Source organism: Vigna angularis, chromosome 9 (genome assembly GCF_016808095.1).
Source record: "Vigna angularis cultivar LongXiaoDou No.4 chromosome 9, ASM1680809v1, whole genome shotgun sequence".
Taxonomy (NCBI): Eukaryota; Viridiplantae; Streptophyta; class Magnoliopsida; order Fabales; family Fabaceae; genus Vigna; species Vigna angularis.
This window is the reverse complement of record NC_068978.1, coordinates 15297080-15316342: the sequence shown is the minus strand read 5'-3', so window position 1 is coordinate 15316342 and position 19263 is coordinate 15297080. Positions and strand designations below refer to the sequence as shown.

The 19263-nt window shown below is 30.4% G+C and overlaps 1 protein-coding gene across 1 annotated transcript; it reads left to right on the top strand.

The window, feature by feature from the left end:
• Positions 1 to 3581: 3581 nt before the first annotated feature.
• On the top strand, positions 3582 to 7573 carry LOC108347090 (transcription factor UNE10). The gene is made up of 6 exons (XM_017586213.2): positions 3582 to 3852; positions 3941 to 4388; positions 5100 to 5201; positions 5287 to 5352; positions 5856 to 6191; positions 7191 to 7573. The coding sequence occupies exons 1-6, from the start codon at positions 3746 to 3748 to the stop codon at positions 7275 to 7277; spliced, it is 1146 nt and encodes a 381-aa protein (XP_017441702.1). The 5' UTR covers positions 3582 to 3745; the 3' UTR covers positions 7278 to 7573.
• The last annotated feature ends 11690 nt before the right edge of the window (positions 7574 to 19263 follow it).

Here is a 19263-nt window from a genome sequence, read left to right as displayed (position 1 = left end):
AAAGAAGCTGCAAAAGTGGTTAATGCACTTTGCTAAATTCATGTGAAATTGCTTGCTGGAATTTTATTGCAACACAAATTCTAGTGCAGCAGCAAGTCCAATCCACGTTTTAAAATTGAATACATCAAGAGCAACACCAAATAAAATTGTCACTGCATTGTTCAGTCATAAATCTCACTTTTGTTGGTTCTTTCAGTTCTTTGTAATCACTGTTGTTATGATGCAGACTTTGAAGTTTAAAGCCAATCACTAGAAGCTTAAACCAGTAACAATTTTGACAATAAAGTGCAGTAACAGATTTCAAACCAAGATTAATTATGCAGAGTTGGATTTAAAGAACAGAACAACACATAATTGATTCTTGGAATTGATGACACTATGAACATAGCAATGATCTAATACGAAGTAGGAAATGATTTTGAACTTTCTTTGATGTTTTAAGCCAATTGTTATTTTTTCAAGCTTTTGTAGGTTAACCTATAATTTTGTTTTCAGATTAGTAGGAGTTGTTTTTATTAACTACATCAACATATCAGATTTTGTTTACTAATTGCTTTTAACTAAACTAACCATTATCTTATTAAACTGTTGTTTTGATCATAATTTTTTGTCTTGGCAGAGATTATATTTCTTAGTTGTTGAAGGCAAACTAAGCACTTGTATTTGAAATTTAGGAATCCAAGTTTCCATACTAGGTTGTAAGTCTAAATTGACTTTGTTTCCTTCACTATATATAAACCTACTTAAGTTTTGAATGATTCACAAATGGTGTAAAAGAAATGGGAACCTCAAACTGGTATCCTAGATACTATCAATCAAAAAACAACCGTCATACTAAACTGAAAAGGGTAATCTAAACCTACACATGGTAAAATGTCTCATGCCTAATTATGACTGATTAGAACTAATGGCGGAGGCACTTGTACATGGTTTATGTTTTCAAATTCATCATTCACGAATTAAATACCAAAACAAACCACAACAAAATTATTCATTGTTCTTTCATGGAACAACAAACCTAAATAATACAGTCCATACCAAATCATATATTATAACAACTATTTCACAAATTCTTTTATTATTATTATTAGTACAAGTGAATCCCTCTTACTGCTTCATTGTATTTGTTATTCTTTCTTTAATTGAATTTCAAGATAAGAGCACACCCCTTACATACTTCACAATCAGTTTCAAACCATTCAATCATGCAATTTCAATTTAGGTATCCATACCTTTGCCTTTGCTTTCCTTTGTTGCTTTCTCCCTAGACTCTCTTCCTCCCTTTTTGGAAACAATTAAAACCCCTTCTCAAGCTCACCCTAACACATGGAAGGCAAGTGTAGTTAGGTTTATTGATTCATTAAGCGACATCAACACCTATTGCATTCAGACACAGAGAACATACCTGGACGCAATGGTCTCCCAAGAGCCTCCCTTGACGAAGACAAGCACCCTCACGTCACGGGAGCACCTTCTTGACAACAACGTCCACACACTGTGATGTTAACGGACCACTCTCCTGACGATAACGCAAACGCACTCGTGGAAGAAACACTCGAACACCACTATAGGGGAGGTTCGGCAAGTGAACCATAGCCACACAATGTCACCTGACACAAGGGACATAGAGAGGGAGAGGGAAAGAAACGTGAAACAGAAGCGAGAGGGAGAGAATGGGAAGCACGACGAGAAGGTAGGGTAGAGTTTTGCCTAACGAAATTGGGGATTAGAAAAAAAAATGTCGATGATAAGAAAGAGTATGCTGTTAGAATATATTACATTTTCCTTCTTTTTATTCACTCCAAACACAAACTTATGGTCATATGTACAAGCAAAACTATCTAGAGTTTTATTTTTCTTATAATATTAACACCAACAATCGTACTGCTATAATATTCAAAATAAATATATTTTTATTTGGGAGATGATTTTGTGGTTCAACCGCATGTATTTGGGATCTTAGCGTGTGTTTGGATTCGTCGAAATACTATTCACGTGAATTAATTTGCAGGTGAAACCTAGTTTGTTTATGTTCATTTGCGAAATTTAAGAGTGCGGATAAAGAGTGATGTCAGTTTTTCATATCCTTCCTTACATACAAAGTTTTGCAAAGAAAGTAAAAAAAAATAAAAAAACCAAAACGAAAAACCGGAATATAAAACTGAATAAAATAATAATAATACCTTTTCTATAATTTTAAATAACAACTTTAATTTTATTTGAGTATAATTTTTATTATTTATATCATATTTATCCTTAAAAATAAAATAATAATTATTGAATTTTATTCATTAAAACATTTTTTAATTCATTGTATTCATCGTATTATATATAAATTTTTATCTCATATTCACTTAAATCTTATTATCTTTTTTAGTTCATACAATATCACATTTACTTTTTTTTTCGTTTTAAACTTAATTTTTGAAAAATTTATTTTCAAATCCGAACCGCTCATTCAATATTTAAATTAAATTCAAAAAAATAATTCTATCCAAAATAAAACAAATGGCTCTTGAAAACCCATCTTCAAATCATTTTTGTTTATATAGATACGTATTGACGAGTGAAGATAATCTTATGTCACTAATAGGAGAACCACTATTAATGAAGGGATAATAATTTTTTTCTAATAGAAACACAAGCATTTTTTATATTAGAGACAATTTTATTTAAACAAAAAGAATTATTATTGCTTTTACTATAAGGACGATTATATTATTATCATATAATCCACAATAGAGCTGATGAATAAGTAAGCCTGTGTATTAGTTCGAGAACAATGATTATAAGAATTTAGAATTTAGGTTTTAGACGCGAATTCAGTAAAATTTATATAAATATATTGTAGTTGAAAATTATGCATTTTTTATTAATTATAAATTTATTTTTCAATTATTCATATATTTGACTTGGATGTCGAAATATTTTTACAAAAATCTCGTTTTTAGTTTTTAATTTTCGAAAAAACACTTCACTAATGTGAGTTAGAGCCAGATTACTAGGATCAACGCAAAATCCATCTCAGTCGTGTAAGAAAGAACTAATTTCATTTACTTATTAAATGATTAAGAAAAATTAAGAAATAACAACTTTTATAAAATATTTACAAATATTTTTTATTTTATACCATGATTTCTTGTTTTACTTATTAAATTTGGTCTAATAGTCTTAAAGTGAACTTAGTTCCAAATTTCACAAAAAGAAGTATTATAAGGAAAGGGATTGTAGGATGATAATACTCTCTCCAATGTTATGTACTATTTATAGAGTTCCTAATAAACCTTTTAATATAATAACTGATTTAATAATTAAACTCTATAATATAATTAAGTTTTGTTAATATCACACAATTATTATCAAATATCTCATAAAATATATATTAAAATATCAACATAATATCACACATGCATATTGTTATTATATCTTTGGAGATTGGGTGTATTTGAGCTTCAACGAATTATACTATTATGGATAATAATTAGATGGAGGTACAAATTCCATAAATGAAACTCATATTTTTGACTATTTATATAAAATAGATATATAAGTGTAGATGTTAAAGTGGAAAGCAATAATGAAATAGTTGAAAAGGCCGAACGAATGGTGGCTCTTATATTGGAAGGCAATCTTGCAATTATTCAAACACATGTAAGATTTATCTGCCCTTCATCTTCTTCCACACACTCATAAGTCAGAAAGCATAACGCCTGGTTTTCCTCACACCCCACAATCAAACTCTGAAATGAGCCAACGTGTCCCTAGCTGTGATGTGGACGACAACACCATTTCCACACCAACAAAATTCCCTCTTATTTCCACCTCCAATTTCATCGCCCATGAAGTCCCAATGTAACGCAAATTTCATTCCTTTCACAACTCAAACCTATTACTCTTAACTCTCCAAGATCAATTCTTTCAAATTCTCTTGCTCTTGCAGGTTGGGCTACAAACTGGCATGCAAAAAGGGACAACCTTCCACCCACCAACACACTCCTGCGAACCAAACAACATGGGAGATACCTCGTACAAGTGGAACCTTGGAGTCCATCGTCAACCATGGTATCGCCAAAAACTGCCACCAGTTACTTACTAAGGACGCCTTGGTGCCCTCTTTTCCCAAACAGGGAACAGTGTTTGGCGCGTGCAAGAAGGGTTACCCTGGGCGCGTGGAGTCTGGGGTGGTGGCGCGTGGTCCCCCAACCTATGAGTTGACTGGCATCAAAGACTCCAGTATGAGCGGTTGTGACACCTGTCCGAGGGAGTTGAGCGTCACTTTCAATTCAGCCACCATGGGTTTGCCTGAAAACACCACTAGCTCCGTTAAGCAGTGTACGGAGACCACTGCCAACGACTACCGTGATTCCGTAAGCCACCGTAGGTCGCAGGTATGACTCGTATACATTTGAAACAAAAATACTAAATCAGTTTAATTATAGTTTGTGAGTGTTACATTAATTAAGCCATTTATTCTTTTGCAAATATAAAAGGTTATTTGCTGGAAAAATTAAAATTAAAATGATTCATGTTTTAAAATTTTATTGATTGAAATGAATGTTTGTTTGTATAATTTAAGAGGAGTGATTACTTTCATTTGAATGATTCTCGCAGCTACAATTAATCAATTAAATATTTTTTGTTCGGATAAATATACTATGTTTTCGCTTCTAGTTCCTGTATTTCTTGTTGTTAACTTCAAACTTTCTTTAGTTTACATTGTCCAAATGCTTACATGATAGGTATCATTTCAACGTGATGTCATCGTCTCAATAATTGATACAGTCACGTGTTTTTCTAAAGAAAATGAAAATGTTTAAATATTGTAATGATAAGTATATAACTTTTTTATATAAGCAGGTTTTTATTTCAAAAGGGTATTTAAATGTTTATAAATTAGTTTGTTTAGATGTATCTTTTAAAAAATGTTTTTTGACCAACTTTTAAATATTTAAAAAAACTATAGTTTGTTTTTTATTCAGAGTTAATCCAAAAGAATTAGATTTCGAACAGAATTCAAATGAGGAGTTTTTGTTTTATTGACATTTTTATGCTAATAATTTGGTGATTGTTTATAATTATTATGTGATGGAAAATGTTAGAGTGAGGCACGGGAAGAAGATTGTAAGACAACTGGAGTTGATAGATCTTGTGAATCCAACAAAAGAATAAAAGCTTCAGCTGTACACAACCAATCTGAAAGGGTTACGTGACTCCTCTTCTGTGCACCAAAGTATCATTTTATCTTGAATTTCTTGATCATTGATTCGCTTTGTCTTTGCTTTTCAGAGAAGGAGAGATAAGATCAACCAAAGAATGAAGGAATTGCAAAAGCTGGTCCCCAATTCCAGCAAGGTAAAAAGAAGAATACTTCTGACTGAGCCAGGTTTTTCGCATTATAAAATGTTCCAACACTTTTTTCAAGTTCTACTCAGTCCCAAACACTGACCATACATGACTCACCTCAACATCCTCCTTAAATAGTCATCGGTGCTCATGCCACCATTTCCATATCATACCTTATCTTCTTACAGTATTTTAAATCTAATTCAATTTTACTACTTTTTTATGAAGTTAAAATTAAGGTAGGATAGGTTGCTGATACCATTATAGAAAATTCACATCTTATAACAAGGATTAGTTCTATTTATATATTTTAAATTGACCTGTGAAATTTAAAAAAATATACATGACATTTTTTATGTTTTATGATAAAAAATGGTGTTAAATTAACATAATAGAAATAGTTTCCAGATATATAGACACTTTTGTGGAGAGAATTTTGTTGTGTGAAATATAATGCATGTAATATTTTACGACATTAATAAGAGTGTTGCATGGTCTGGTTTATTTATCAGACAGACAAAGCTTCGATGCTGGATGAGGTTATCCAATACATGAAGCAATTGCAAGCACATTTGCAAATGATGAATTGGATGAAAATGTACTCGTCGATGATGCTGCCAATTACCATGCAACAGCAACAACTTAAGATGTCCATGCTGATGGCTCAAATGGGCATGGGAATGAGAATGAGTAAAGACATGGCTATGAATATGAACATGAATATGGATATGAATATGAATATGAATATGAACAACATGAACATTCCCACCATTGCTCCCATGCTCCATCTTCCTCCCTTCATGCCTATGGCTTCATGTGCTGATCGATTACTAGCAGATCTAGAAAAGGTATTGCCCCTTTTACACACTGTTTCAACAAACTTTTTTATGCTTACAAATTAATGGGATTCAGTAAATCTCTACCACTCTGATGTATTTATAATTCTTTTCGTGTATAAATTAAGATAACTAAATTCTTGTTTAGTTAGGCTTATAATATTATATACCATGTAGAATACACAATATTTTAAGCCTTGTTTTGTCTATCCGTTGCATTATATATTTTTTTATCATATATTTGAGAATTAGAAGTTATTTAATAACCTTTTCAGATATAGCAAGTGTAATTTAAAACATTATATATACGACTGATAGTCTGGGGAGAGACTCAAAAACCAATATTCTGTTTTCTACCACTCCTTGACTTATTCTGTTTTATTTTAATCTAAGTTTTTGAGACATTCATTATGATATTCTAAAGTATGTTTCTATTTTAAATGAATGAAAGCAATTATAGATATTGTTGATATTCTAAAACGTATAATTATATAAACCTTAAAAAGAAAACAATTATCTTTTTTCTATGTCTTCTAAAATTTTCTTTTAATGCATAACAATCAGTTTAAAATTTATTAGATGGTTATTGACTATCATTTAAAGAGTATCACGTGTCATTCTAATATAATAAATTTAAAAAATGTAAATAATATCACATGTTCTTAAAAGTTTAGGATTACCACAGATAATATTTTATGCAACAGGTGAAACTAATAATTAATATTTATAATCTTACGCACATTTTATTTAAAAAAGCTTATAGTTTATCTTAAAATTAACATCTAAACACTACTTTGATGATTGTGATAATTTTGAATATTTATTAAAATAAATACTTTTATCAAAACTGTATAGATATGTATTTGTTAAAAGAGTCCCCTATATTGTTTCTGATTCCTTCCTGATTATATGATAACAATGCAATTATTGAGTTATGTAAAATATATCTATATATATTATATATCTCTCTCTATATAAGAGTTGATGCTAAAGAAGAATAACTTGATGCAGTCAGAGACAGTGGATGCATACAGTAAGATGGCTGCTCTGTATAATCAGATGTATCATCATCCTCCAGATTCAAGTTCCAAGAAATGAGTTCTACTGTTCTACCTTCTCAAGAGTATCATAAGCTTGTGTGTGTATATCTGTTAGAAAGATTGAACTGAAGAGACAACAGTTTTCTTTTTTCTTTTTCTTTTGTACAAGAAAAATAAAATGTAATTTCTTTGCACTCCAATAGTACAAAGATGATGTGCATTATCAGACGTGCTTCCTTCTGTTCATTGTTAGTACTTTTTTTATAATGGATAATAAGTTTGAATATAAGATGTTATTCAGATTATTAGATGAATCTCTTACCATGTCTTAAAGAAAGGACTTGTTGCAGTTTTTATTATGATTACCATGTTTTAGTAGAAGTGTTTGTCTTAGACTAACATTAGTTTTGATTTCCAGGTTTTAGTACAAGGGTTTTGTCTTAGACTAACATTAAGTCTTGTTTGTGTCTTTTAAAATATATGTCTAAAGTAAAAAATAAATCCTTAGTTGAATCTTAATCAATATGATAATCGATCGATTAGTTTTAATTTAGGGAATGCTTTTCATCAGATTCAAAACATAATTCTAAAAATTGTCGATTTAATCTATTAGGTTAAAAATTAGTCGATTAGATTAAGACAATGGGAAGATTGCTCATTTTTGCATTTAATTAATTAAGTCCTATTCATAATTGATTATTTTTGCAAACTGATAAAAAGCATAATTTTTATATTTAACCGATTAGGAATTTAATATAATTGATTAATATATTATAAATATCATAAAAAGACAAGTTGACTTTCGCATTTAATCGACTAAACTCTAATATTAATTTATTAATATAAGCTTAATTCAGTTTATGGGCTTTACGAAAAACGTATTAATCAATTAAACTTTTAAGATAATCAATTAAAATAGTCGTTATATCATATATCTTTAAATCCTCTATCTTTTTTATATTCTAAGAACCGAAGAACGAGAGTGTAAGGAAATCTTCAAACTATTGTAATCAAGTTTTTTAAGAAGATTAAAGATCAAATGGTTATTCATTGGTTAAAAGTGTTTTCTACTGTAAAATTCATTTTCAGGTGATATCTTTATGGTTCTTTTCTTTGTAATCTCATTAAATATGTTGTATTTCTGCGTGGTCAGTTTTGAGATAATTGTATGTAGCATGGTAGGAGGACTTAAAAGATTGATTTCAAAATTTATAAATATAATTTTCAGTGATAAAATTAAAAGGTGTAAAAGAAAAATGATTTTTTATTACTTGCCTTTTTAGACTGTAATTAGTATATGTACAAGTTCTATAAATTTTTTAAACGAATTTCCTGAAATATATGTGCAAAATGGTAAAAATCTATACTAACGAAACACCAATAAGATACATGAAAGTAAATTTGTGATTCATATAGGTTCAGTTGTTTATTCAGAATATCATATATTCTTCTTCCAATTGCTCAAATAAAATATAGATATGAAACAAAATTTGTAATTCATAAAGGTTTAATTGTTTATTCAAAAACCATACTCTTGCAATTGTTTAAATAGGTCTAGAAAATAATTCCTTTGAGGAACACACCATAAATAAATAAATAAATAACAAAAACACAACTTAAAGGATAAATTGACTTGAACGCATTTATTTATAATTTTTATGATGATAAAATTACAAATTGTATCATAAAACTTTTATAAAGAATAAAATTATAAATCCTTTAACTCTAATAGAAATAATTTCAAAAGTAAGAAAATATAAATATATTGGAAGAAAATGGTTTCAAAGATTACCATGAGTGTAAAAAAATAATAATAAAAGAGAATGCAAATCCATATCTAGAAAATCTATTATGGATAAGAATTTAAGACAAAAAACATTGAGATTGTTCATGTTCCTTTCAATGCGTGAAAAAGAGCAAACATGGAGTACTAGTTGAAAGAGTGATGACTTGAATTGGGTTTGCATTTATTAAAGTTTTTGTACAAACATTTTTATATTTTGTCTATTAAATTGTGCAAGGAATAATTGAAGAAATAATTTGAAAATAAAATAAAAATTACAAAGACAAAAAAAAACATTGTTTATATCACGTTTAATAGTTTCACAACACTTCGAGATAAAATTTTATATTTCAAAGCGAATAATATTCTATATGTATGATGATTGACTCTAACAATGTTACTCAATTGATTTGGGATCGGAACATTGATGTCCACCGTAGTGAAAAGAGGAAGTGATATTTAAACTTTCCTTAGACTTTGACTCTTAAACGATGTAAAACTATTACATCGAGTAAAAAAACACCAATTGAAATGTTGAATTTAACGTATAGATTTGGATTTAATTGTGTCATTTGCAGAATTTTTAGAGATCACATATATTATTTAAATGTGTTATGATTATTATCATAAGAGCCAAAATTGATACTGATTTTTTTTTTTCATTCTTATTAGGAGAGAAAACAAAAATAATACTTAAATTTTTTATATTTTGAAAATCACATATTTGCTATTCACATCATTAACAAATTTAAATACACTTTGACATTTTATTGTCATAATAAATTGAAATATTGGTTCATCAAGAATTTATATATGATTGTGATATGTATTTTGGATCAATATAATAAAAAAATATAAGATTAGACATAATTATTATTTCTTAAAAAAACCTTAGGTGATAATTCAATAAATTTAAATTAGATTTATAATTGGATAGACTGCATCTCTGTTAAAGAAAAGAAACAATTATTGTATAGTTTTAGTACTTGTAATGATCAATGATCATATTTGAGCGTGAGCTACTTTTCAATAAGACTTTCCAATTTCCATTCACATTTTGTTTTATTTCTTAAACATGGAGCAAATTTTGTTTGCAGCAATGATCAACTTGTGGCTTAATTAAGTTGAAAGACACCGAAGAAGCTTGAACTAAGATGACCTAATTCAACTATCAAAATCAGACGATGACTAAGATATTTCATGTCTTCCTTCAAAATGATGTCATTCTTAAACATAAGTTTCTAATTCTCTAACATCATAGTAGATTTTATCTGCATCTTTATGCTGAATATATAAGCATTCTTAATTTGACTTCCAAAATCACATTTTGAAGTGCATTGAATAAGTTGTCTGCTATAAGTACGTTTTGGCCTATTCGCCAACTTTCCAGGCTTTAATTAATAATAATGTTAATTTATGAGAGGATAATTACCCCACGATCACCCAATACAAATTCTCGAATCAACAACACCACAACGACACGTCCTACAAACGTGTGGTTTACACATGTTATACTAAACATATATAACATGCTTTGTTTGGTTAAAGTTCAACATTTAAATTATTGAATACTATATAAATAGTTCGATCATCTCACTCGTTTCTCACCATGGTTTCACATGCGTAACATTAGAGATTCCTGTCCAATAATATACAATCAACCACTTAATTATCTCACACACAATTTGCATGTACTTTTCATACATTTGGTAAAAAGAAAACTTGTACTATGCATTAATTAAAAACATTATTTTTATGTATTATAAATCAGATGGCGATATAATTAATATTTACACAATCATATTTTAATTACAATTGAATTGGTTACTTTTACTTGAGGCAACACATATATACTTTCCTATTTCAAGTTCAGCTCTTATGTATTAAATATAATGCCAATATCTTCCAAATAATACAAGAAAAGACTAAGATATTGTAAATAGAATACGATATATTGTAAGCATGTTTTACTAGATACTAATATTTGATCTAAACCAAAACCTTGATCTAATATCAAATTGCAAAGCTACAATTGAGTTAACGTATATCATACAAATATTAAAGTGTTCACAAACTTCTTTTCAACTTTTCACCACTTAATACATTATAATTTGCATGATTTAAATAATCAACAAAACAAAGGATCTTTGATGCATTTAGTATCCACAATCCTAAATCATATCACATTTGCATATAATACAGCATCATCCAATCAATACAAAAAACGTTATATCATTAGTATCTCTTTCCTCAAGCCACATGATGATGTTTGAGTCATATTGTTTGAACATCTTATCAACACTTCAATGATAAACTAAAATAAGATATCACTTGTCCTTGGATTCCTCATTGTTCAAGTTAGACACTGCCTAATTGTCAAAATTTAGAAAATAAGGACAAAATATTTACTCAAAAATCTCAAGATTTCATCACTTAAGCGACCGATCATCACTTAAGCAAGATGTATTTAGAGAGGAAGGAAAAAGTATTACCTCTCTCTCTCTCAGTTTTGTTACTTTTAGTTTGAACAAGAAGAATTATTATTTATACATCCAACTTATCTCTCAAATTATAATCACCCAAATTCAAATATATATATATATATATATATATAAGATAAGTTACAAAACTAAATTAAAATAATATTTTAACTTATGTACTCATAGTAGCAAGTACAAAAATGTGATTATAACAATCACACAATATATTTTTCCTATATCATTTTATTTCGGTTAGATATACTTATTTAGAAGATACCTTTATTTAAAAGATAAAACTTTGTTATTATTTGTTTTCTTTATTACCTAATATATTAGTAATAAATTACCTGAGTTTTCTTTTGAAAGTATAAATCAACAACCATATAATTCCAAAATTCAAAAAATTAATTAATTAATAATATCAATATTGTTTTAGTACATATTTGATAATATATATAATTAAACTCAAGAACCTATTTGATAATTTTTTTTTCATTTCAGAAAATAATGTCACAACGATTTCTAATTTCGATTTTTTACTTCTTTACTATGAGCATGCAACTTTTGAAAGGATCATTTGTTAACAAATCTTCATTATGATAAACAAGGGACACTAAAACGCAACATTTTACTCTTAAACCGTTTTATGGATAGAATTATAAAAGCTTCTTTCATGCATTTAACTACGTATAATTTTATCAGCAAAATCTGAACTACACTAAATATGTAGTTGACAACTTGAAAAATCATTTTCAGGTATATCACGTATATAAACCAAACTTTGACGTTTCTCCAATGATCACAAAGATTTGAAGATGAGAATCACCCAATTATTTGTACTGAACCTTATCAACTTGGTCCTTGTCAAGAAAAATAAAAAAAATGGGTTTTTTTGTCTTTGTTTGATTTGGACAAATAATGGGAGACATTTTGATTATTTCCAACATATATGACCAATATTCGTTCTTCTATGCACATTTCCTTTGTTTCAAACTTGGGTCTATTATTTATTTAATTTATAGATTTAATTAAAATTTATTTATTTTTATAAATTTGGGCATTTTTAATTGAGTTTTTATTAATATTTTTTATCTACATATTACTTAAATCTTTTATATTTTTCAATTGAGTATTTTTCATTTAATTTATCTTTTTTCATTACTGAGTGCCTACTATATTATCATGTCATCTTGCTTACTTGTCTTTAGGTGTTAAGAAATGTAAGATTTTGTTGGTTATATAAAATGATAATTGAATTCTAATTCGAGCAAACTTTGTTTTAACTAAATGAATTTAGTTCGACTTTTATTTTGACAGATTTTTCAATCTGACATTATTTTCCTTGAAAGGACTTTAGTCGAATTGGCTCAAAACTTGGTCCTCAATTGCCTTGGTTCAATACATAGATATTCTTTGATTTTAGATTTTCAAAATTTAAAACATATCGAATGTAAATTTGATCCAAATCCAATTAAATTGAATTTAAAATCCAAAAATTTGGATTTGAATTTGGGATAAATATATTTATTGTAATATGAACGAGGATAATGGATTGAATTTCTCAATTTAGATTTTTTATCCTCTTTAAACAAAATCGTGGGATAAAATAACACTCACTTCACCTGATTAACAAAAAAAAATTAAACAATAAAGATTCAATTAAAAAATAGAAAACATTTAATTATACAATAAACTAAAATAATTTAATAGAGAAATAGTAGAAAATATGCAAATGAGATATTTGAAACTTAAATAAGCCTAATTTATATTACCAATGAAATTTTTTAATATATTTTATCAATGAAATAGAAATTATATTGGCTTAACAGGTTACTTAGTCCCCAAGTTAAGAGCTAAATTTTCGTTTAGTATCCGGTTTTAAAAATGAGAACATTAGGTTCCCAATTTACGAAAATTATGTAAATTAAGTCATATCCGTTACTGTGGTAGGAACGACGTTAAAGGTCAAAAGATGTGGGAAATTATTTATCCAACGTGACAAATGCACTTATTTTAGCTTTGGCCAGGTATGAAAATGTCCTTTTTATTTGGAAGAACCAAATGCATAGATTTGTCCCAACATTTTAATCTCCAACGAGCTTAGGGGAACGAGGTGATCTGAAGGTGGTGAGCTGAGGTGGGGTGTCCTAAGTTGTTCGTCCTAACTTAGTCTGTGAAGTTTGTTGTTTCTAAGGTGGGTGCCCTAAGTTGGGTAGTTGGGATTAGGGTGGTTTTATAGGTGTCGAGGAAGCAGTATTGTGTGGTTGGTGGAGGCAATGTCAATGAATCAATGCTCATCTTGCTCATGGGGGACCTCTCGTGGTGGTTCATCACGAGGAATGGTTGACAGCCAAATATGCTATTGTGGAGAGCTTGTCGTATTAAGAGTCGCAAAAACTGTTAAGAACCAGGGGAAGCATTTTGGGGGGTGCCCTAATTACAAGGTATGTTTTGTACGTTGTGTTTTTATTTTGGGGTACATTAGTTTGGTTTATCCTGAGATGTTTTCGGTTGGATGTTTTGAACAGCGGAGTCGAAACGAGGAAGTGCGAGGATGTAATTTCTTCAAATGGCGCACTGAAGATTACATAGATGAAAGGGATAGTACAATTAGATGGCAAAGGAGAAAGATAATTTGTTTGGAAAAATCACTTGTGGTTTGTTAGAGAAGGGAGAAGGTGTTGTTGGGGTTTTTATGTTTGATGGGGTTGATTAACATCATCTTTGTATGTCTTTTGTTTTAATTTTGTTGAAGTGGTGTTTGATGGGGTTATAATGTAATATTTGTTACTTAATGAAGATTTTGGTTGTAATGACATTGTTCGTGTAATGAGATTGTGTTTGTGTTATTCTTCAAGTGTAGTGATAATGACAGCCACTAAAAGTGTTCCATAACTATATTTTTCACTGCTCTGGTAAACTAATAATGAAATGAAATAATCCTAAAAACCATATGTAATGAAATAAAAACTTTATTTTTCATCAGCATAAAGCTATAGAAACCATCAATATTAACAATGTGTTCAAACCATCAATATTAACAAGGTCTACAAAGTGAATGAACATCACATAAGAAGTTGCCAAACCATCAATTTTAACAACCTGGTAAACATTGTAGGTTATAGTTTGAGAACATAAAACATCAGAGCTGATCCAAAATGATATCATATTGATGATTAAAGATCACTTAAGAAATTACATCATAGATCATCCATAATACATGACATCCAAAATATAGTTATATAGTGCAAAATACATGACATCCAAAATAATATTCGAGGTCAAACATGACCTGAATATGTCTTAGCAAAACTACTTAAAGTTGAAAGTACATATCCAAAATACAAGTGAAAGTTGAACAATTTTTAAAGTGTTGTTGTAGTGTGATCGGTCTGGGGTTCTTCAGTAATCTGACTTGCTTGAGTGGGTTGTGGTGTATCTTGGTGGTCTTGTTCTTGAGTAATCTGACTTGCTGGAGTGGGTAGTGGTGTAGCTTGGTGGTCTTGTTCTTGAGTATTCTGACTTGCTTGAGTAGGTACTGGTGTAGCTTGCTGGTGCTGTGCTTGAGGGCAATTAGTTCTTCTATGCCCTAGTTGTCTACAAATGCCACATCTCTTTGGGATTCCAGTTTGTCCAAGTTGTGTATCATCCCTTTTTTGCTCCCAACTCTCCAGTCTTCCTTTTTCTCTTGGTCTACCTGGCAACACCCTTTTCGGAGGAGGCAAAACATCAGCATATGAAGTCCTTTCCCATAGTTCAGGTCCATTGACAGGGAAAATTAATGGAATGTAAGTTTCTTCATAAGTAGAGGTTCTAAACCAATTTGGGATGTAGTCTTCTGGATTGATGTTTAAAACCTCATGGCAATGAGTGCATGACAACATGGTATTCTTGTTACAGTCCACTTCCTGCAACTACAATCTCTTTTCTCTACATCAACCACAAACTTTTCAACAATATAGCAAGTATGGCTGATCTTAAAAACTTGCATACCTAACCAACTGCCAAAGTATTCAAAATCAATATTAGGAAGAAATTTACAATGGAATCAGTCAAATGGAAAATGAGTAAGTCGTTTTGTAGTTTACTTACTTAGGTATCCAAGGTACTGGTTTGACCTCCATGGTATCTAAATGACCCATCACTCATAAACTTACCCCCATGGTGAAACACTACCTCAATATCAGGTTCAGTCATTTTCTTTATTTGACCAACCATTATATGCCTATATAAAACAAAGTGTCAGACTACATGCACTTGGTTAATGACCTTCACATGCATCTACTATCAGTATTTTATGACCTCCACATGCATGTACATTGTAAAGATGCCACGTTACTAACAATTATGACACTTGTAGCCATACAAAAGTAATCACACGCATTCAATGTATCACCTACAACATTCCATTTTGGCTTAAATCTTAAATCAATATGCATCAACCACAACTTAAACAACAACCACACATTCAATAAAATCATATCCAAAATAGTACTACGCACTAACAGGACAAAAGCACAAAACAGTCCTCACTATTTGGGGACATAAACCAGACAAACAGTACCAAAAACCACTCAAGAACGGGACCACTACAAATTAAACGTTATTAGGGGGACCAAAACACAACAAGGGGGACCCCAACACAACATAGTAAGGGGACAAGAAGACAAGATACTTCCATGCGGGAAAGCAACTACATCAAAAACTGATAAAAAGCGTACCTTGCACCTTTTCGCTTCGAACAACTATCACCGCAACGTCAATCCTTTTCGCTAAAGAATCTCCTTCACTAACCCTTTTCAGTCAACAATCTCCTTCGACATTGTCAACCCTTGCACAACTTCAATCCTTCCAGAACGTCAAAAATCCCCAATCTATGACCTAACTTCTCTAATCTTTTCATTCGAAGATAAAGAAACCTTATTATTTAACTTCCCCAATTTGATAACACGTTATTTTTCATTTTCTCTGCCACGTTATTTTTCCTTTTCCCTACCACGTCAACAAACTTACCCCAACTCATTGCCACGACCATATTTCTTGCATACCTCACATCCACACTCAGGTCAACGTTTTCAATTTTAACGCCGTTAAACGATGATGACTTAAGATACACAATTTTCGTAACTTGGGAACCTAATATCTTCAATTTTAAAATCGGGTACTAAACGGAAATTCAGCTCTTAACTTGGGGACTAAGTAATCTATTAAGCCAATTATATTTTATCATGGATGTATTACACATTACCAAAAACTCTTTAAATGACAATCAATATTAGAAACAAAAAATAATTGGTAACTAGATATTAATTTATAAATTAGATATTAATTTATAAATTTCGTATCTCTAAAATAGTCACATGAATAAAAAAAATTATAATTAATTACTAATTAGACTATAAATTGGTTACTAACCATAGTCACTAGTGGTTTAGCTAAAAAAACTAATGTCTAAACTAGTAACCAATTATTTTTACTTTCTAAAATTTATTGGTATTTAAATATTTTCTTTTAGTGACAATACATAAATTCAATCAAATATTTTTAAATCATGATTATTCAACTCATAACATGCTAGGACGAGGCTTTAGAACTAATATAAGATATATATTTCATGAAGGAGCGTGTCATCTTATTACATTCATGCATTTTAAACACAGAAGAAAATGTGACATAATATTAAATATTTACAATGTCTCAATTTCCCAAATCTAACTAATATGTAAATATGTACTTATCTTTATATAAAAGATATTTTTAAAATATCAAAGATAGTCTCAAATTAAATTTTTGATAGAAAAATGATATTAGACAAATATTCTCAACATTGTCATTATCTTAATGTGAGGACCTGAAAAATTAGAATTAGAAAGTTGATAGGTGTATTACGTTAATGAAACCAGATTTTAATGTTAAAACACATTCACCAGTATAAATATAATTTTAGAACATCCTGGTTCATTAGCCAAATCCTTCTATCTCTCTCTAGAACTCAGTTCTTCAAGTTCCTCTACCTTCTCTCTACCATTTCTCCTCTTTGAGCCATTTGATTTCCGATCAGGTGGTGTCCAAGTGTCCACGGTGTAGAGGACTCTGTCTTTGACCGATCAATTTCTTCATTATGACCGGTAAGCTGTTTTTCCTTTTTCCTCGCTGTTTTCGACCTAGCACATGCAACCTTTGTTGGTTGCATGCGTCTTGTGTTTTCCCTTTTCCGTTCTCTGCTAAATTTTGAGCTCTAAGAGCTGTTTTCTATCACCAATGTGGTGTTTTGTAGGATTTTGTGAGTTCTTGCTGTGTAAGGTGTTGTTGAGGAGTTCTTGTGAGTGGGCTGTGATTTTGAGGTAAGGGGAGCTAGAATACTTCTTTATAATTAGTTGTATGTATGTGTATGTACTGAGTTTTTGGTACTTCTATGTTGTTGATATTGTGTTTTGGTTTGGGAAGATTTAGTTGCATGTGTTGGACTGTATGACTGTGGAATTGGAGTGTGATGGTTGTAAACTATTTTGGATATATCTAATTGCTGGAAATAATCATGTTGAAGTGCTTGAGGTGATACATCTATTGTAACATTGATTTTTATAGAAAACTTAGTGTTCTAGTAGGGTTTTGGGTCACTTTGAGAGGAAGTGAGGTAGTGATTTTGAGCATTGGAGGTCTTGAGTGCAATTGGGTTGTTTGGGTAGCTCAGATAGGTCAATTTTGACTTGTTAGGAACATCAAACTGGTTTAAAACGAGTTACAAGTGGTAAAATTGAATTTGGGTCACTAAGTTGTTGATTTTGGTGTTCTAGAGTAGTAATTGAGTCTAAATCACTTTAGAATGGTAGTAGGAACGTTTATAATCATCTAGACAAGTTTAATTAGGTGTAAAACATGAATTAGAGGTGTTAGACATTTGAGAAAAGGCCTAGAAATGGTGAGGGTTTGTGTGAGTGCATAATTCTGTAGAATTCGCGTTCTGCAGATGATGCAGAGTCGCTATGCAAATTGTCTCGCATAGCGAGTCCCTACCGAGGGTGCTCTTTGTTTGAGTTGTGGGTTTGTCGTGCATTTCCTGTGGAAAGTTGAGTCTGAATGGTATGTTCTACCATTTCTTCCAAGTCTAGTTGGTGAAATTGTGTATCTAACTGGAAGTTTTGAGAACAGAAAATGTCTCTATAGAAGGAATAAGGGTGCACACTCATGACTTTTACCAGAGATGATTTTTCTTTCTTAATTCTGAAGGTTTGGGGTAAGAAAGAGTTGGGGTTCTAGTGTTGTTTCCTGTAGTAATTCCTGTCTTGTTCTTGCCTTTGTGGTGGTGTACTGTGCTCTATAGTAGTAGAGGAATGCAGATTCAAGTACAACTTGACCTGTATACCTTCTTTAGAATTGGTTTAAGCCTTTGAGTCAAATTCTTGCTTCGAAGACAAGGAGTTAGAAGACCAGAATTTAGGTTTCAAAGGACGAGTGAAAATATATTAGAGTTTAGAAGTAATGTTTTTAGGTGAAGAAGTTTTCAAGAATAGAGTCAGAAGATCAAATACCATACATTCCACAAGAAGAGTTGGGTTCGAAGGCTAGATTAAGAGGAGCTTTGGATAAACATGAGTGTAGCAAGGTTTGAGAAATCAGTTTGGTTCAGTATATCAGTAACATCAGAGGTAAGAAGAAAGGGAAGTGTTGGTACTTATCTTTACAATGTTTAAATGTCTCAATTTCCTAAATCTAATTAATATGTAAATATGCACTTATCTTTATATAAAAGATATTTTTAAAATCTGAAAGATAGTCTC

Coding starts and splice junctions, on each gene's coding strand:
- LOC108347090 (XM_017586213.2), top strand. CDS start 3,746: ATGAGCCAACGTGTCCCTAGCTGTGATGTGGACGACAACACCATTTCC. Junction 3,853..3,940: donor ATCGCCCATGAAGTCCCAAT/GTAACGCAAATT, acceptor TTGCTCTTGCAG/GTTGGGCTACAAACTGGCAT. Junction 4,389..5,099: donor TAAGCCACCGTAGGTCGCAG/GTATGACTCGTA, acceptor GGAAAATGTTAG/AGTGAGGCACGGGAAGAAGA.